The sequence below is a fragment of the Fusarium odoratissimum genome (genome assembly GCF_000260195.1).
Source record: "Fusarium odoratissimum NRRL 54006 unplaced genomic scaffold supercont1.26, whole genome shotgun sequence".
Lineage (NCBI taxonomy): Eukaryota > Fungi > Ascomycota > Sordariomycetes > Hypocreales > Nectriaceae > Fusarium > Fusarium odoratissimum.
The window spans coordinates 385,012-403,919 of record NW_022158710.1 but is presented as its reverse complement, the minus strand read 5'-3'; the positions used below and the strand labels follow the sequence as shown (position 1 = coordinate 403,919).

General features: G+C 47.4%; 9 protein-coding genes across 9 annotated transcripts; 6 read left to right on the top strand and 3 right to left on the bottom strand.

Moving 5' to 3' along the window:
- Positions 1–60: 60 nt before the first annotated feature.
- Positions 61–2,005, bottom strand: FOIG_12430 (uncharacterized protein; the record flags this gene model as incomplete). The annotated part of the gene is made up of 4 exons (XM_031213334.1): positions 61–386; positions 448–1,195; positions 1,251–1,931; positions 1,991–2,005. 4 exons carry the CDS (start codon positions 2,003–2,005, stop codon positions 355–357), a joined length of 1,476 nt encoding a protein of 491 aa, XP_031057079.1. The 3' UTR covers positions 61–354.
- A 685-nt stretch (positions 2,006–2,690) lies between these two features.
- Positions 2,691–4,699, top strand: FOIG_12429 (uncharacterized protein). Its single transcript, XM_031213333.1, has 5 exons — positions 2,691–3,588; positions 3,639–3,901; positions 3,954–4,079; positions 4,135–4,253; positions 4,314–4,699. The coding sequence occupies exons 1-5, from the start codon at positions 2,904–2,906 to the stop codon at positions 4,660–4,662; spliced, it is 1,542 nt and encodes a 513-aa protein (XP_031057078.1). The 5' UTR covers positions 2,691–2,903; the 3' UTR covers positions 4,663–4,699.
- A 550-nt stretch (positions 4,700–5,249) lies between these two features.
- Positions 5,250–8,109, top strand: FOIG_12428 (uncharacterized protein). The gene is made up of 4 exons (XM_031213332.1): positions 5,250–5,508; positions 5,571–6,849; positions 6,901–7,370; positions 7,417–8,109. The coding sequence occupies exons 1-4, from the start codon at positions 5,321–5,323 to the stop codon at positions 7,781–7,783; spliced, it is 2,304 nt and encodes a 767-aa protein (XP_031057077.1). The 5' UTR covers positions 5,250–5,320; the 3' UTR covers positions 7,784–8,109.
- Positions 8,110–8,568: 459 nt separating this feature from the next.
- Positions 8,569–9,311, top strand: FOIG_12427 (uncharacterized protein; the record flags this gene model as incomplete). The annotated part of the gene is made up of 3 exons (XM_031213331.1): positions 8,569–8,863; positions 8,913–9,030; positions 9,080–9,311. The coding sequence occupies 3 exons, from the start codon at positions 8,569–8,571 to the stop codon at positions 9,210–9,212; spliced, it is 546 nt and encodes a 181-aa protein (XP_031057076.1). The 3' UTR covers positions 9,213–9,311.
- A 557-nt stretch (positions 9,312–9,868) lies between these two features.
- Positions 9,869–10,705, top strand: FOIG_12426 (uncharacterized protein; the record flags this gene model as incomplete). Its single annotated transcript, XM_031213330.1, has 1 exon — positions 9,869–10,705. The coding sequence occupies one exon, from the start codon at positions 9,869–9,871 to the stop codon at positions 10,703–10,705; it is 837 nt and encodes a 278-aa protein (XP_031057075.1).
- Positions 10,706–10,736: 31 nt separating this feature from the next.
- FOIG_12425 (uncharacterized protein) lies at positions 10,737–12,248 on the bottom strand (the record flags this gene model as incomplete). The annotated part of the gene is made up of 5 exons (XM_031213329.1): positions 10,737–11,281; positions 11,334–11,541; positions 11,593–11,848; positions 11,906–12,011; positions 12,065–12,248. 5 exons carry the CDS (start codon positions 12,246–12,248, stop codon positions 10,737–10,739), a joined length of 1,299 nt encoding a protein of 432 aa, XP_031057074.1.
- Positions 12,249–14,238: 1,990 nt separating this feature from the next.
- Positions 14,239–14,499, top strand: FOIG_12424 (uncharacterized protein; the record flags this gene model as incomplete). Its single annotated transcript, XM_031213328.1, has 1 exon — positions 14,239–14,499. The coding sequence occupies one exon, from the start codon at positions 14,239–14,241 to the stop codon at positions 14,497–14,499; it is 261 nt and encodes an 86-aa protein (XP_031057073.1).
- Positions 14,500–15,102: 603 nt separating this feature from the next.
- On the top strand, positions 15,103–15,924 carry FOIG_12423 (uncharacterized protein; the record flags this gene model as incomplete). The annotated part of the gene is made up of 2 exons (XM_031213327.1): positions 15,103–15,193; positions 15,494–15,924. The coding sequence occupies 2 exons, from the start codon at positions 15,103–15,105 to the stop codon at positions 15,922–15,924; spliced, it is 522 nt and encodes a 173-aa protein (XP_031057072.1).
- A 1,057-nt stretch (positions 15,925–16,981) lies between these two features.
- FOIG_12422 (uncharacterized protein) lies at positions 16,982–18,076 on the bottom strand (the record flags this gene model as incomplete). The annotated part of the gene is made up of 1 exon (XM_031213326.1): positions 16,982–18,076. One exon carries the CDS (start codon positions 18,074–18,076, stop codon positions 16,982–16,984), a length of 1,095 nt encoding a protein of 364 aa, XP_031057071.1.
- Between the last annotated feature and the right edge of the window lie 832 nt (positions 18,077–18,908).

The window sequence follows — 18,908 nt, the reverse complement described above, 5'->3', positions numbered from 1 at the left end:
ATCACAATGACAGTCTTTCTGTAGACAACAGCCTCGTGTATCCAGAACTCATCCTGCAGTGTGTTCCCAATCCAAAGGGATAATTTCCTATTCACTCTTGGTGGCCTAATGTTTTTCAGACTCTCAAGTTATCTGGCGTTCAGTTTGTGAGGCTATGTCTGAGGAATCAAGCGATAAGCATTGCCATGATGTGCTGGATTCTGCGCGAGAGGTCGTTGACGGCAACTGATGGTTTGTTGTATCCCGTCGCTAGGAGTAAAGTCTGACTGACAGGGTGAAATGTATAAGATGTGCCCGACTAAAGTAGCCATCTCCTCTAAGAAGGCTGTCCAACTTGAGTCATGTCACAATCATCTAAGCACCGGACCATGTCTCGTGGTGGTTTCCTAGTAAGATTATGTTAGCTTCCAGGCTGATTATCTGACTCCATACCAAAGCGTAACTCACCCTTCAGAAGATGTCTAATGGGCTCTGACTTCAGATCAAACCCATGAGCTCCAAAGCTATCCAACTGAGCTTCTGAGAAGCAAGTAGGAAGATCAGTTCCTCCAATGTACTTGAGATATTCCAAAGTGGCACTCAAGCAAGGCAAGTGAGCATCAGCCTTCAGACCTTCAAGTACAATCGCTTTGAGCGAGGGCCAAGACTTCTTGATCTCGTTCGGCACCCCAGGTCTGCATAGCGGGTGCACGTCAGAACCCTCAGCATATGCAACGTCAAGGATGTCAAAGATGTAGTCAGACTTGATGATGCAGCCAGCTCTCCAGATATTCAAGACGCGTGTCATGTCAACACCCCAACCTTCCTGTCGGTTCTTGCGTTCCATGACATCAAATCCCTGGATGAAGCACGCAAGACTTGTGACATAGACGGCTTGTCGTAGTTGTTCAATAATATGGGCTCGCTTCTCGGGTGCAACTGTGAAGGGCTGTGGGGAGACGGTTCCGATGGAAGCCTTGACGGCACTCCTTTGCTCGACTTCGGCTGAGGCAAGTCGCAGGTAATGGGCGGCGGTCAAACTTGGTGCGGGGACGTGAGAGGCGACAGCTTCGATGTTGGCCCAAACTCCGGTGCCTTCGGAATCGTTGGCATCCTGGACAACGGCATCTCTGATCTGATGCAAGAGAGAGCCGCCGTCGACAGGGCTTCGGGTTCTGCAGATAGGACCGCTGATCGATACGAGGAAGTTGCCTTTCTGTATCATGGATGGTTAGCAAGCTTGTAGATAGTCAGCTTTGGAAAGCACTTACCAGTTCTCCCTTCTCACACCAAGAGTCAAATACGTCGCCAATCTCGTCGCCAGTCATCTTCAAGCACTTGTCCATAATCTCCCATGCTTCACAGAGACTGGACATGACTCCGTGCTCGATGCCATTATGGATCATCTTAACAAAATGACCACTTCCACCAGTGCCAATATTGGTTACACAAGGGCGACCTTGGTCATCTTTGGCCGCGATCCTAGAGAGAAGGGGGAGAACTTGCTCAACAGCCCATTTCTCCCCACCCGGCATAAGTGATGGACCATACCTAGCTCCAAAGCTACCGCCTGAGATGCCGAGTCCGATATATGCAACACCAAGAGGACGAAGAATCTCTTGTCTCGCTTGTGTGCGTTCGTAGTTTTCGTTCGAAGCGTCAATGAGGATGTCGCCCTTTGAGACACGTGATTTGAGTTGGGCGACGACACTATCACCAGGACGGCCATTCGGTAAGCTGAAGATAAAGACCTTGGGTGATCCAAGTCCTTGACAGAGGGTATCGTAGTCCTCGCAGATGTGAATACGTTTCGATAGCCCGGCGGCCTCCGCGTTCTTCGCGACTTTATCAAGACTTGCTCGTGATGTATCAACTATAGACACGTCTAGACCTTTTTCTGCGAAAAGGAGGGAGACGGCGCCCCCCATAGTGCCTGCTCCAATAATACCGACCTAGTGGATGCATGCGTTAGTGACATTGGAGACAGGTAGTGTTGGTCTGGGGTAATTACTTTGGTAATCTCCATTTTGAGTTGCTGATGTCAGAATATGTAGTTGATTAGGAGGAAGTGATTAAATCAGGAGGCTTGTCCGTTGAGGATACAGAACTATCTACATTTCATAACACGTCCAACCGAGGATTTAAATACACGAGGATTCCTCAAGAATCACCTGGAACAATCAAGCTGATGTGAGCCTTGATACTGCACTGCCTCAAGTTTCACATGATGAGGTTGACAGTCAACTATCTAAAAGGCGCATATGATCCTCGAAATCAGGGAAACCACAGACTATGAACGATAATAAAGAACGTTCTTGACGATTTCCCACGAAGAGGTCGACAGTCAACTTGAATAGCGCTCAATAAATCATGACTCGGCCATGCGGAGTCTCCGAATTTTCATGCCGTTCGAAGCCGGAGAACCCCCACGGGGATCGAGAACGACAGACCTGTAGCGTGGAGAAAGAGCCTCATTAAACTTCTCCCCCTACCAAGGCTCTAGTTACGTATCGTGTCCCACTGCCAGGCTGACTGTCGACCACGCACAAGCCAAGTACCGACACTAAAAGCCCCATCCTAGCAAAAATGCCAATGTTCCGATTGGTAGCTGACAGTCAGCCTTTCTCCATAGCTGACTTTTTCGCGACTAGTCTGAAATTGGTAAGTGGTCTCCGAATTTCTCCAAGTTCTGTTGAACATGGGGTTGAACTAGAGAATTGCTCGCGTGAAGCTGAAACTCCAGATAGATGGAGTTGGCCGATGAAGGGCACCTTATGAATTGACATAAATACTTTTCATCCATTCCCCATACCCCAGATAGTTTAATTCCCCAAACCCCAGAGGATCATCACTCATCTGGAGTTCCATCCAACTTTATCTTCTCTTCTTATCTTATCAGGACCTTGTGGTTTTTTCTCGCCATCATGACCAACGAGATCACCAACTCGACTGCCACCGGCGCAGCTCGAGCTGAGAAACCCTCCTTCGAGACAAAGGAGAACCTCGAGAGTTTTGTTCCTCACAGCGATCGTCTCGCCCTCGCCCGAACAATGGATCCCGAAACTCGTGCTCGAGTTGAGAAGCGTCTCAAACTCAAGCTCGATGCTCGTTGCGCTCTCTTCGTTCTGATTTACATCATGAACTATCTCGATCGAAACAACATTGCGGCTGCTCGCCTCAAGGGCTTGCAGGATGACCTTAAGCTGGACGATAATGAGTATGCCACATGTCTCAGTATCCTCTATGTTGGTTACATCCTTATGCAAGTCCCCTCCAACATGTTCATCAACAAGATCCAACGACCCTCATTGTATCTCGGTGCTATCATGCTCCTTTGGGGCCTGATTTCAACCCTCTCAGGAAACGTCCATAACTTTACCGGAATGGTTGTTATCCGTTTCTTCCTCGGTTTCACTGAAGCTGCCTTCCTGCCCGGAGCGTTGCTTATCCTTTCGAAGTGGTATACCCGCCGGGAACTCACAAAGAGAAATGCTGTCCTCTTTTGTGGTAACTTGATTTCCAATGCATTCTCAGCTTTGATTGCTGCTGGAGTATTATCTGAGATGGATGGCGTGCTCGGGCACGCTTCCTGGCGATGGCTCTTCTGGAGTAAGTCTTTCATCAGTCATAACAAAAGAACATGGCTAACAATAACATAGTTGAGGGTGCCATTACCATGTTCATCGCCATCCTGGCCGTCTTTATCCTTCCCGATCTTCCTAGCAACACCCGTGGTTTCTCTCAGGAGGAGCTTGCAGTAGCTCAACTTCGAATGATCGAGGATGTTGGTGAGGCTGATGAGGATGCTGAGGGTCAAGGAGCTGTTGCTGGATTGATGATGGCCCTCAAGGATGGCAAGATCTATGTCATGATGCTTACGTTTGCTGTCTACGTTGTCGGTCTGTCTTTCAACGCCTTCTTCGTAAGACTTCCTCCTATCCCTTGTATCGTTTCCAAATACTGACATTCTATAGCCATCTCTCACCAGCACCCTCGGTTTTGCTTACGTACCAACTCTCCTCATGAGCTCCCCACCCTGGCTCTTTGCATGCATCGTTTCTCTTATCGTTGCCTGGAGTTCTGATCGAACACAGGAGAAGGTATGCTCTCATAAACTCATATTACTTTTGGTCTCCATACTAACCATTTTAAAAGTTCTGGCACATTGTTGGTCCTATCTGCATTGGTTTAGTCGGATTCATCATCAGCATGTCAACACTCAACGTTGCTGCACGATACCTTGCTCTCTTCCTCCAAGCATCTTCTTACGCTGGGTATGTCGCTCTTGTAAAATTATCAACTTATCGAAAATTCCAACTAACATCAAAATTTAGATACATCGTCTTCTATTCTTGGATCAGCTCAACATTTCCTCGCCCTCCTGCCAAGCGAGCCGTGGCCATCGCCCTTATCAACGCCTTCGCACAACTGGGTAACATCGCTGGAAGTTACGTCTGGGGTCTCAAGGAGAATGGCTACCGCAAGAGCTATGGCATTGTCACAGCCATGTTTGGCTGCACCATCGTCGGTGCTCTTGTTCTTCGCATGATGCTTTCCAGGTTGAACAAGCGACTTGAGGAGCTTGAGAGGGAGGAAACACAAGCCTATGAGGCCGAGAAGGCTCGGGAGGCTCAGAATGATGAGGCTCTTCGTGTTCAAAAGGGCTTCCGTTATCTTGTCTAAGGTTTGGATAGGACAAGTAGCCAGTATTTTAGACTACCCTAAGCCTGTCTATTTAAAAAAGGCAATCTAAAATGAGATGCCGTTTTATCCAGTAGCTGTTTGGACAAGAACCAGATCTGAATATGTTAGTCCATAATTTCACTCGAGCTTATAGTACCATGTTCTCTCTATATTATAGCAGCTCATCACACGAGCAATTGCATGTAAAGTCGCTTATGTTACACAAGTGTTGACGCACGGTAGTGGGGGTTAGCTTGTGAGTGCTTTAGCGTGGATGGTCTGGTGGGGGTCCAAGAGGCGAGCAAAAAAAAGACAATAGGTAAATGTCCCATTCATAACTAGAAATGCAGGCAATAATTCATACTCTAATAGCAATGACCTATACCAGAGAATCTGCTGGAAGTGATATCCTCCACAAACATCATGGCTTCCAGTGGCCAGGCGTCCGTCAGCTTACTCTTTCCTGTTTAGATCCGAGTGTCTGGTCCCGTGTTTAAGTCGGGCCGAAAGCGTACTAATTGCGGGGCTAAATTGCGGGGATGGCAAGGGTTCCTGACGACGGGTTTACTAGCCACCGTACGTCGCAAATTCTAACCATCATCCCATCTTCTAAAGCATTCAGACTTTAGCCCTTCGATCCTCAACGGCTGGACGAATCATGGATCCAAGCTCAGTCAAGCCCTCTCCTCCTCAACAAGCCCCTACTGTAGAAGAGCCTACAACATGTCGAGAATGTCGACGCCGCAAAGTGAAATGCGATGGTGTCATGCCCGTCTGCTCAATCTGCCGAAAGTACAGAAGGCATTGTCTCTACGACAAGCACAGTAGAACCCGGTTGACCCGAAGGTACATACATGGGGCCGCGTCTCTGAGCGACTGGGGAACTTGTCGGACTAACAGTGACGTAGACAACTCACCCTCCTGGAGGAGCGTCTTGAGAAGGCTGAAACAGTCTTGAGGCGACATTACACCGATGGCCAGATTGCTGAAATGCTGGAAGGTCCAAAAGAAGGACTAGTAACCCAAAATCAACAAGTACCAGCGGCGACACCAGCAACTGCACCTGAATCGGCACCTACACCAGCACTAACCTTGGGAACAACGCCGGGGTTAGTCAGCTTGCCAAATACAACCCCAACCCCAGGCAATGTGGACAACCTCTTACAGCTGCCAAACCAGACATCCGACCCTAGTATTTATATGACAGGCACAGGAAATGCAGGAACATTCACTACGGATCCCCTGCTTCTAGCACCCATTGGTGAATTAGATGCAGCCCCTGGACTCTGGACTGCGTCACAAGACACAGCTTTCGAGGCCACTCCAGCTCCAGCCGACAACTTCGAGTGGAACGAACAAGAGACATCATGGGGGACATATGATCCCGCGACTTGGTCTATAACAAACCATGTTGACGGAAACCCCCAAGCAATCATGGACGGCATGGCCTCTCTAACCATTGGTGATCAAAAGAGAGGATACTATGGCGCCGCTTCTGGATCCGCCCTCTTGCGTCAGATCCTATCTGCCCGTCCAGATGGAGAAGAAGTTGATGCCGAAGTGGCACTACATGAGATTGAGTCTCTATTTCAACAACACTCGGATCATTCACAATGGTTTCGTTCTCAAGCTATGTTGACCAGAGTGGCTGTTGAGAACCTTATCGATGCCTTCTTTGTCTTCTATCATCCTACGTTTCCTATCGTGCATGAGCCCACTTTTCGAGCGCAGTATGCAGGCACGCTTCCTTGTGCCAACAAAGGCCACTGGAACACGCTGGCAAACATTCTCGCAGCCTTGGGATCATTTGCGAGCAGTAACGTTGCTGATGCTACAGACCTACCGATCTTCCAGGCCGCACAAAAGAGCTTGTTTTCAAACTACCTTGAGGTTGGAAACCTAACCCTTGTGCAAGCTTTCAGTTTGTCATCGAACTATATGCAAAAGCGAAACAAACCCAATACTGGCTTCAACTATGGTGGCTTAGCTATTCGACTGGCCATTGGTCTTGGACTTCATAAGGACTTGGAGGGGAACAGTCTTTCTCCCTTACAGACAGAGACTCGACGCAGGATATGGTGGTGTCTATGCGTGCTTGATGTTGGCGCCACTATCACGTATGGCAGACCTTTGAACTGGCCCCAGGCTGGTGTCGAGACTGCTTTCCCTCTGAATATTCACGAAAAGGTCAGTTGATAAGAACGAATCATGCGAACTTCTTATTGATTGTTACTATAGGATCTAACTCAAGACTCCACTCACTGCCCACCAGAAGTCGAGGGCATCACGATGTACACCTATATCCGAGTTCAGTCAGCTTATCATCTCAGCACCATGACCGTCTATAACCGTCTTATCACCAGCCCCTTCCCATCCGCCACGGAGCTAATCACTCTGGATGATGTCTGCATCGGCTCTTGGCTGGCCCAAGTACCATATTACTATCTTGCTGTACCCCCTCCAGACTCCGAGTTCGCGCTGGGCATGGGTATTTCTGAGTGGCGGTACCGAAATCTCAGAATCGTCATGTATCGCCCATTCTTGGTCCGCTGGGCACGATCATCCGCACAGAACGCGCAGCAAAACTTGACGAGTAGCGAGAACCTCGCTGTATTCAGATGTCTGGATGCTGCGAAAGAATCAATCACGCATATTCAAGGATACTGGACGTCTCGCTCACATTCAAGGCTCGCAGCATTTTATATTCTGTAGGCTATTCCCAAACCTCTGCCAACCGTCAACTAACAACGTCAGGTATTTCCTATTTCACGCTACACTAATTCCTGTCCACTGCTTAAGGCAGAACCCCCATCACGCACTAGCACCCGACTGGCGCGCGCAGATCCAGGCGTCCCTATCCATCATGGGCGCCATGGCAGAGCTCAACCCCAATAGCTCCAAGTGTCGCGATATTACTCTCAAGCTGTGCTGGCCACACTTGGATGAAGAGGGTGCCCGCACATACTGTGACAATGCCCCGTTCGTCCCGAGTGTAGGAGACAGCGAGGCAGCTTCAATAATCAACGGTTATAATACATGGTGCGAGTCGATGACGAACGCCGGGATATCGGTCCCATATGACTGGGCGGATGACAACGACTCGGCTCTCGGGTTCTTTTGATAGTAATTACTATTTGGGAAGCTGTTTCCTCAACGATCGGCCAAGATCCCCGCTAGATGCTGTGTAAAAACCTGCCTCTTGTCTATCAATGCAACCAAGCAAAAGCCTAATTCATCTTGTGCCAGGCACAAGACCAATGCGATGCTGTCTTTTGAGAACGAGGTGCAACTTGTGAAGGTATTAAACTGATGTTATAACTGCCGGAAGACTATTTAATTGCATAAAGTCATTAAACTTTCTTGACCGCACCAACGTTGCACTCTCATGCAACCTCCGCGACGGCCCAGCGATGATCCTTATGAATGAATAAACCTTCAACCGGTTCCAAATTATTCTAATTTCTTGTTTGAAAAGCCATCAAAGCATTTTATGCTCATAATTAGTCTTGAAATCCTCAAACAAATCTGTGCTACCACGTCCATGTGCTTTTTCAGTCCAGTGGTCTAAAAAGCATCGACCATCAAAGCGGTAGGACATCAAAGGATCATCAATTCATGCCTGTAGTGCCTGAGCGGCCAATGCCCTCCCCGAAGCATCCGAAAGACGCGCACGAGGCTGTAAAGTCAATCCTAATGGGTATACTCTGTAAAGCTATGAGAGAATTTGAGAAGCTGGCTCAGTGCTACCTTACCATCAAGAATGGAACGATACTTTCCGATTCGGCATGGCATATCTACCGTAGTCCCAAGAGACTCTTGACTATAAGTAAACGTAATGAATCCCCAAGAAATTGGTCTGGCTCATACCATCTCAGTGCAACCTCAAGACTCAAACCAATATTCAACATGAAGTGCACCTCTACCGCCTTTGCCCTCCTGGCCGCAGCCGCAGCCGGTGTCCAAGCAGCCAACATCCAACTTGTTGGCTCTGTCATGAACAGCGCTGCAAAAGAACCATTCGAAAAGAGTAAAACCCTCGTCTATGCCGGTGGCAAGACAAAGCGTGATGCACCCAAGGTTTATGAGCCAGATCCCAACCGGGATTACAACCTCGAAGACGGTTACATCTTTGTCCTTCAGTGTACCACTGTTGGATTCAGGCCTGAGTGCATCTCGTTTGGTTCTGAACCCGGAAAGTGCGGTATGTTGCACCCCATCCTCTCAACACGAGTGATACTGATGATGGGCAGTCTCTTACTTCGACTTTGACCCCAAGAAGGGCGATGATCCAACCTCAATCTCGGATGCATTTAACCACAATGTTACTTCTATTTCCACCAACACTGGTGGCGTATGCCAGTTCTACCAGTAAGTAGTCTCTTCCTCCGCAGGCGCAGCGATCTAACCGCATGAAAAGTTATACTGGCTGCGATGACAAGCTTGATGACCGTGGATTGAGCACTTCTTATAACTACAACCTTAACGTGTCTTTGCCAGAGGACCCTCGAACTGTGGAGTATTTCAGGAACATCACCAGCTGGAGATGTTGAATATCTCGACTCCCTTCTGCAAGACATGAACTTACATGACTTCCTTGAACTCAAATGTTAATAATTCGTATGAGAATATTGGAAACGCGAAAACACGACATTGATTGATGTGCTTCGTTGAGCTATCAAGATAACCTTCGTTCTGTATGGATGGTTACGCTGAAATGATCATTCTCACTGTCAATGGTCCAGCCGTACCTAACGTTGTTTCCACTCCATAGGAATTCCCTGATTCTCAATAGAAATGGTTATGCAATTTCATTGTCCCAGTGGTATCTAGGCCTTCAGTGCTCAATGCCACTTGTAGTTGGTTGTCGCACGGTTAGACGTGCTCGGTGGCTGTACTGACTCCGCCACGGTCAACAGGTAGGCCAACACACTCATGGAGCGGCTAAGAAACAAATCATAAACCGTTAATAATTTTATTTCATTGCCGCCCGTCGAGGGATGTGAACGAGGTGTTTGACCATCGGGTAGGCGCCACGACAGGCGCCTCCAGAATTGCTATGATTGGCCGGCTCGGGCGAGGTGGATTTGCGGCCACCATAGCCATTATCCGTCGCTCTGATGTAAATCGCTTTATTCAACATTTCATCTTTCTATCAAACGTTTGTTAAATCAAGAAAAATTACCGAACAAACGGAACTCTATTAAGCATGGAAGCCAACACCAGACCCCGCATCATCTCGATGGACTTCTCAACTGCCGGTCGAGATGATTGTTACTTTCGCATCTTGACTGGGCAGACCGTCAAATATGTCACGATCCAAGCCGGAGCCCTGGATGCGGAATCACTCATGGAAATGCCTCTGAACTTCGAAAACATTCTCCCTCCGTTGCAACTTGGAGACAATGACTGGAACACGGCCTATGTGTTTCGAGACAAAGACAACAAACTGGACTTCAAAACATCTATGAAAAGCCTTCCCAGCATCCAAACCTGGCACTACAAGAAAATAAGCTTCTTAGAGCTTGAAAGAAAACAGCAGTTAACACTCCTGGCCCAAGAGTGCTCATGGAAGAAAGATTTGAGAGAAAACCGAAGCTCTACTCAGGAACCCAGCCGCTCGACTATGGTGGCCAAGATGGCACGATTCCCATGGGAGATTGCGTATGTCGCAGCTGAAACGCGTGTTTATAAAATACTAGAGTCTTCTAGCATCGCACCGCAGTTTTTGGGGCATATCAACGAGGGCAGCAGAACGATTGGATTCCTTCTAGAGAAGTTTGAAGGGCGACACGCGGGCAAGGAAGACCTCAAGGCTTGCCAAAGCGTTTTGTCCCAGCTTCATGATTTGGGAATATTGCATGGAGATGTGAATCGGTACAACTTCATAATTGGTAGCGATGGAAAGGCAGTAATTATCGACTTCGAGAAAGCACGAGATAATCCAAGCGTCGAGGAGAAGGAGGCCGAGATGAGAAGTCTTCCGCAACAGCTAGCAGAAGAAAGTGGCCGTGGTGGGGGCTTCATATTTGATGCTGATGAATAACTCGAGTGAATATCTGAACTGATCCAGCCTATCATGGACGATTTCCATCACCATCTATGCTAACGATTCCCCCACGCTCTTGTACCAATTTTTCTAATCTGTTGAAATATATCTTCCGTTTATGTACTGATATTTCGAAGAACAGCAGCTTGCCAAATTCCTTCTGTGACATCTGTATTATATCGAGTTTTTGTGGAGGTGTATTTGTGTCCGTGCTGCTATGACTTGGTCTCGATTGCAAAGCATTTAAGTCGAGTTTTGCACGCAAGATGATGATGTTTCCAACAACATAGAAGTCCGGTGGAGGGAGCTCCCAAATAGCAATCTGCTTTCTATCTCCCTGCGCACTGGTAAATGTGCTACTATTGAATTCAGACAATGGCAACCCGTAAGCTGACCGGTACAAACTGATGATTGATGCAATGTAGCCTTGATCAACCCTCGGTACCAAGTCGTGTTCGTTGACAACAGCGTAGATATGCCGAGTTTGAGGAAGACTTTGAGCCAGTTCAGTGATGTTGGTTGAAGTAACAGGCGGGGCTCCGAATGTGATGAGCGAGAACTTTGCATTCGATACTTGTAAAGGCTATCAGCTCGTGAAACACGCAGTGTGACGACCTGTACTTACATTCACTTGGGCAATGGCAAGCAAAGTGAAGAAAGATCATGGCTGCAACCGCTCCACCAGCCGAGTGACCTGTGAATACTATGCCTTTCAAACTCTTGTCGGCTGTGACTTGACGGATGATCTCCTCAGTAAGCCAGGGAAGAAGAGTAGCTGCACAAGCTAAGAAACCACTATGGGCAAAGATTCTTTCATCACTACCCGGGAAAGCCTCAAAGTAACTGTTAGTGTTTGGAAGAAATCAAAAGCTCCTGGGACTTACAAAGACTGAGGCAGCGTCCTTCTGGTTCCTATTAAGGTTTACAAGATGGTCTGTCTTGCGAGATGTGCCTCTAATGGAAACAAACAGGGTATTTGTATCTTCTAATTTCCATATTGAAGTTGCTTTGGCTGTTCCAGTGATAGAAGGTGTCCGAGAGATCACTGGTACCAGGTCACCTCCGGGATGGACATCTGGTTTGTAGACGGAGCATGCGCATCTACAGGCGGCAAGCAGTAGCTCGAGTAAGTCAAGATCCCTGCCAAGATCCGACTGGATTAGAAGGCTCCTATTCTCTTGGGGCAGACAGACATACCCAGTCCACGGCTGTGAGATTTGTTCATCAACCTTTGAGTTTTCGTACTTCGATATCTCCTTGGCAAGCCGTGATAGATGAAATTGTAACAAGTCTCCATGTTCTCCTACTTTACGCGTTTATCAGCATGCTAAATATATCTCAAATGAATTTATTTACCTTGATCATCCAACTGATCAAGTACAAAGTCCAGGCATTCGAGCAGCTCAGTCACAGCTACAGAGAAAGCTTGTGAGTTGGCACTGAATTCCACTTGCGATGTTGGCGCTGAAGCAGCAGTTGCAATTGAAGTCTTTGTAATCGATCTTGCATTCCGACCTTTGAGAACTTTTGAAGCCCACATTGTACAAATATTTCTATCACTTGTGATCAAAGTCTCAAGTTTTCTACGATGGAAGGGAGGAAGCCAAGATAATGCCTTGCTGCGCCACGTGCTGCACTGCCACTCCTATGTCGATCAGCGCTTAGTAGCACTCAGACTAACCTTATCGGGCGGGGTACAGTTGACCATTAAGCTACCAGCCTACCACAAGAGTTCAATATTCTACAACCATCCCTTTTAGTGTGACACAGATACTATAAAAAACGTGGAGTCTAGAATGACTGACCCAGCTCTTAAGCAACCTAATATTCCAGGTGTCCCTTTGGACTTTTCCTCACCAATCATTAACCACTCATCCTATTTCACCTTCTTCTTCCCTCTTCATTCAATGCTCACTCCAAGAGTCACTCTCCTCTCACCTCTTTTTCATATTCTCACTTATTTAAAAGTTTCGAGGGAGGCATCGCGATATTATTTCTTTTCCACATCTCCCCTTCCCTTCGCAAGCAAGCCTTCCAGATGCCCCATCATCTTCCTTTCTCTTGGGAAATCCCACCTTGTCCAAATCTCTTCCAAGTAATATTCCAGCATACCTGGAAGACCAGAGTTCTCTGGAATAAGCCTAATTACTTGCTCAAATCCTTGTTCCAGTCCCAACTAGCAGGTAAATTATTCGAGCTTGGCCTGAGTGTTCAAACAACTAACCAGAGACACTAGCCCGTAACAAGAATCTTGATACACATCCATCCCGACCCTCGACCTGCTATTGTTTCGACTCGTTTCCAGGTACAGCTCTTGTCAGTGTCGAAGTATAGTAAGTACTCGTGCCTTGTCATTCTAGGTCACCGAAATATATAACTAATCGTGTGGTTTCCAGTTGACTCATCATCTCGAGACACGATAGTCAGTCAGACAGTCGCAACTTCTAGAGACTTAGAGCAACAAAATATCACCGATATCGGTAACGGCTCCGTTCTGATGAGCGGTCTAAGCGTCGGACACTGCCACAGCTCGAGACTGGAGACGTCACGATTGAACACCTCAAACGAGTCTATGCCACAATAGTGGACAGTATCCTCGAAACTGTTGATTTAGACAAGACCATGGCCACATAATGCCTCAGGAAGTGGGTTAAAAAACTCGCCCTCAGCGAGTTTCTACAGACGACAAGCATCGACGAGTACAAGGCCTGGAAAGCGGTCAAGAAGCTGCAGATCGCGTCGACGCATACCAGCACCACACCTCATTCATATCATTGTGCTGCCCACCATTCGTCAAATGAGCATCAGAACCATCAAGCTTGCCGAAAACCACCGATATTTTGTGCGGATCATTAGACGGTCCCAGATGTCGAAATGGCTACCCTTTGCCATCGGGCTCTATGAGCAGCTACACGTTGCTCTCTCGATTGTGGATAGCGACAGAAACGCCCGCGAGCCCGTGCTTACCAAGGAGAGCTGAAATAGCAACGAGGTTTGGGTTGTCTGCCCCAGAGGCCCCTCTGCTTACCTACTGTGAGCCCTACCCATGCCAATTGTGGAACGCAAAAAAAAGATGTCTGCACTCTCTGATGTCGCGATTGATGTTTTGAATGATGTCACCCAGATGAGCATGGCGAACTATCAGCTTGGCTGTTACAACCATCCGAGTTCAAGCGACTGAGAAGGCCGAGAATATTCTGCGCAAAGAGTGTAAGCCAAACGTTGACCAGGCGTCGCTCAAGCCATAATTGGATGTGTGGCCCAGTGAGCCACACATTCGTGTCCTGCTAGAGGAGATTAAAAATGATCTCTTTTTCTGGTGTGAGGATCACTCGCCAACATGGCGTGATCTCATCCGGTCGTGCCTTGATTACGAACGGGAGACCTGGGATTATCAGACATCGGTTCCCGTGAACTGTGAGCCTCATACTCCTAAATCTGGTGGCTCGCAGTTCTTGCGATACTGCGCTCGACTTGGTAAGAAGGCCTTGCGTCTTAGCCATTCTAACCCCGGAGAGGCTCACTAAATCATGGGTCGGTCTCGCGATGGACTCAAGTTGCTTTCTCTCCACTACGACGATGATATGCAGACCGAGAAGCGAATTCAAGAGATTGAAGACAATGTGGCTAGAATCGCCATCGCTGTGCAGAAGAATGTCGCTTCACGTCACAAAGACAAGGCTTACATCACAGAGCTTCGGTCTCTCTGTGTCCAGCAGCTTGGCAATGTCCCAGAGTGCCTCCGACGTCTTGCTGGTGCCGACTTGACGCCTCTAAGTTCTCTGTGCTGATATAAGCTCTCAGCCGCAAGTCTCAACTACAAATAACGCATCTGGCTCACAACTTTTACTTTCCATGCATTAAAATAACGAATCTTCTTCGATGTGCAACATGTGAAACTTATATCGCCAATTTTAAGCTTCATGAGCTTATGAGGAGATTCACTAACTTTACCTAAACTTTATATGAATTATTATAAAGTGGTAAGATCTCTTCTAAATCTCTTCCATGTTTAGACGGGATCAACTTCTGTCAGTCATACCTACAGACAAAGATCTCTCAATACTTCATTATCCTTGTCTACCTCAAACATGCCCGATAGATGGCGTCCACAACATATGAGCCTCGACCAGTTCGACACTGCATTGAAGCCAGCCTGTCACATCAACGCCAGTTTCAACTTTCAACAGAGACCTTACAAAAAAGCCCGAGTTCTCTGTGTCCACTTCGAGATAGAAACAAGTTGGAAACCTTGGGGCTAAAAGTACAACTGACCGCATCCGAGTTGTCTTCGTCGACATTTATGGCTATGATGCTGCCTCGTTCATGATCAAGGACGGCGATCTTGATCATGAAGCAGCCTGGGTCCGGCGCTCAAAGAACTCGTGGCAAACATGGACGAGGACTGTCTCGCCGTACTGCACAACATTGGTCACGGGGGGCGAATTGTAAACCCTTCCCGAAACCGTGAGGAACTCCATCTCAGTCAGTCACATGTACATATCAGACGCACCTCACTTATACAGGACCCGATGATTGATTTCAATCGTCTCAGACACAGAATCTTTGACCCCTCCCCATCAAATGTACTTATTCTTCTCGATTGCTGCCATGCGGCTAGTGGTAGCATGGGACAAAGACACGATCTCATCGCTGCCAGCAGATTCGTGGACGTTGACACCCAATATGTACCCCAGAGCTTCACAGAGAATGTCGTGCGGCAGCTAGAACATGCTTACAATCAAGAGAAAATCTTGATCATATTAAAGCTCTACAATTGATTAGCCACAAGACATTCTGTCGTGAAGAATGGGACGCCAGAGCTGGCAGCTATGTCAATCTTCCCCCAGCACCATGGCAGCCACTATCTTCCGATCTTCGTGCTGCCTGTGCGGCCCAACGATAACCAGTCCTGGCATCTAGCTCCTTCGGTAGGGTTACGGCTTCAAACAGTTAATGTAATTTTCTCAGTGAATCTCAACAGCACCGATATTCAAACACTGGGTGCTATTCAAAGTTGGAACGGCGGTCGCCTATATGGAGTGAGTCAGCACATCAGAGTTGACAAGGTTTACAAGTACGCTTCGTCGATCATTATCATTTTTGCAGTCACCTTTGCCATTTGGCATAGTCTACCCAAAGATCCCGCTATTAGCTTTATTGGCTTTGAGTATAATGAAGATGCTGCCTTAAGGGGGGTTTGGGCTCAGAGGTGATAAAACACAGCACCTTTATCCTGAGTGAGAAAAAGATTTAAGTATATTTAGTACAAGTCTAGTTTGCTACAATACTAAATCTTTTAACCCTTTCGCTCAATGTTACAACAGCCCTGATCCAGCTTAAGCAATACTTCCAAGAATTGTTATTCGCCGAAGGGGAATGGTCATGCCTTTGGCGACCAATATCACCAGTCAGAATTCCATCCCTTTGAAAACCAACCTCACATGTATAGCTGTATACAAACATCAAAAGTGGTCTGATTTTTCTGAACCTGATTTAAACTTCTGACTACCAAGTTGTTTTACTGCATACCCTAAGCGAACCCAAGAGGCCGAAGCAGCCCCCTGCCAAGAACGTCAGTGTCGTTTTCCGGATGGAGGACCAGGCTTGACTTTCATTAAGCGAGAGGTCCGAGTACCCGGTACGACTTTGAGTTTCACGCAGCCTCATTGAGATCCAAGTACACCGGGAGCAACAGCTCACGTAGCGTAGCTCTAATTCAGCCCAAACTCCAGCCTCTCGGATCATCCGTCGTCACAAGCCTTGGGTCTGTAAAACAGGACGGACTCGATATAGGATACATAAAATAACCAGTCAACGAAGTCTAAATATGGCCTACAACATTCTAACCCTATCGAGATATTTCTGTCACTCATGATCGATGTCTCAAGTGTTCTCATCCTAACGAGCTGGACAGTGGTGTTGTGGCTCAGCGCTAGCTATCAATGTCAAGCCACAAGATTCCTGATCTGCAACAAATATATACGGATTTGGAATTAGCTTGTTGAATCTTGGCAGGGGCTAGCCGATGCGATTTGTCAAACTAAGTAAGGACAAATCTTGGGGCAAAACTTTAAAGTTCCCCGAGAAACGGTCGCTTCTTCCCCCGTGCTGGAACCATGTCTTTCTTGGACTACTAGCTAAGTCAACTTCAGTTAGTCTGACCAGCACGAGAGAAAGTGGAACGACATGTACAGCCACAGATGGTCTCGATTGTGTCTTATTAGTAGTAATTATATCATTTTTAACGCTAGATACGAGAAGTTACTGTAGCTACACTAGCAACCTCAAAACGAACATGCCAGCAATATTCGCTAATACACATGTAAGAACATTTGTCTTGATATGGCCCGCACTATTAACAGTGATCGGGGAATCGGGACTCCAGCTATCATCGCCAGAGCCCTTCGTGGCTGGTTTTCCAGTAGAGGGGGTATCATTTTGAGAGGAGGGGGAATTGTTGTCAGATGAGCCGGATCCGTTGCTCGAGGCACCAGAAGTGTCACCTGCATATGGGTTGCCGGTTTTCTGGTTATGAGTGGGATATGAGGTATCATCTCCAGCGGCGGCCGTATCTGATGAGCCTGTGTCGTCTGCTGAAGACGAAGACTGACCATCGGAGCTAGGAGGGGAGGAGTTGGAGGGAGAAAAGTGATAACCAGCGGTAGGTGTCTCAGATAATGGCCGGGTTCCAGGAACAACGGTGTCTGTCTCACCGGAAGATTCTCCATTATTTGCAGAATCTCCGTTGTTTGATTGGGGCTGCATGGATCCAATGTTGGAAATATCTTGGCTCTCTTGACTTCCACTGCCGGAGTCTTGTGCAACCGAATCTCCAGAGCCTGGAGAATTATTTGTAGAAAGAGAAGCACCATGGTTATTCAGTGCATGACCAGCATCAGAGCCAGAAGAATCAGTCTCAGAAGTTGAACTGGTGTCGGATTGCTGGCTCTGGCCAAGTGGAATCTGCGTTGGTTGTGCAAGAGGTACAACAACATAACCGGAAGAGGAGTATGCTTCAACAGACTCAGTTGGAAATGTCAAAGTAGCAACTTTGGTCCCTGAGCCTCCGCACTTGTCACACTTGACCACCGCAGATGTGAAGCCAGGTGGAGGAGCGGTCTCAATGGGCAAGGGCTGACAATTTACACTTGAACATGATTGTGTAATGGTGTAAACCTTTGTTGTCAAGCCTTGGGGATAGAACTCTTGATATATGCGAGTATACTGGTTGTAATAGCCATTGGGGCCTTTTGTGACGGTGATGACAGGTAGAGTAGTGGTTGTAGCGCAAGGATCAGAGATCACTCGGGCGTATGCAGGTAATAGGAAGCTCAGGCCACAGCTTATTGTTGTTAATCTCGTCATAGTGACTTTGGTTTGGGTATTTAAAGAGTATGGGTATGTTAGTGGCAAGAGAGTGTTTGTATAGGTCAATGGGGATGAAAGGAGTGTTGTAAGGCTGAGTGTAAAGTCAAAGGAGTGTTAGAGACGTCTGGGTCCACTTGCTGATGGGTGAGACATTTCGAGTACTTATGGCATTTCATGAAATATCAAAGCATCACGATCTCTCTAATAAGTCCATGCACACTCGGCAACTCCACGGAAAGCCTCTAGAAAGAGATTCGACCATAAGGTTCAACCCATGAAATGGGTCTCGACCTTTCAGCGGCCATACCTAGCTCGCAGGTTGAACGCCTCCAAACGGTGGCCTCGTGGTCGACCTGGAATGTTCAGACATATTGAAGTTCTAGTGTAATGTATATTTCTTGGTCTGATAGCAGAAATCACGGAGGAACCAGGTAGGTGGGTGTCCACCGTCCGGCGATAAGCGAGTTCCCATCAAAACCGCAAGTGAGTTTGGCGGCCCAAGAGCTTGGGTCCTAGTGGCGGAAAGATACTGTTTTAGTCTTAAAGCAAGCCTCCTATTAGAACGCTAGGATCATCCAACTCTATTCACTCCACAGTTATCCTTCCAGAACGTAGATGGCGCTGGTGTTTGATCTTCATATCTGTCAGCGAGGCCTAGGCCAGAACCATCAACGCCACATTCAATCTGCACGCAATCGGAATGCCAAGGCTTCTCAGAACCGATCTTTCCATATTAATACCTATGAATTCTGCTTTCGGGTCGATCATTCTCTTCAGTTTATTATGTGTTCCTTCCGTAGTTAGCAATTAAATATATAGCAGGGCGTTC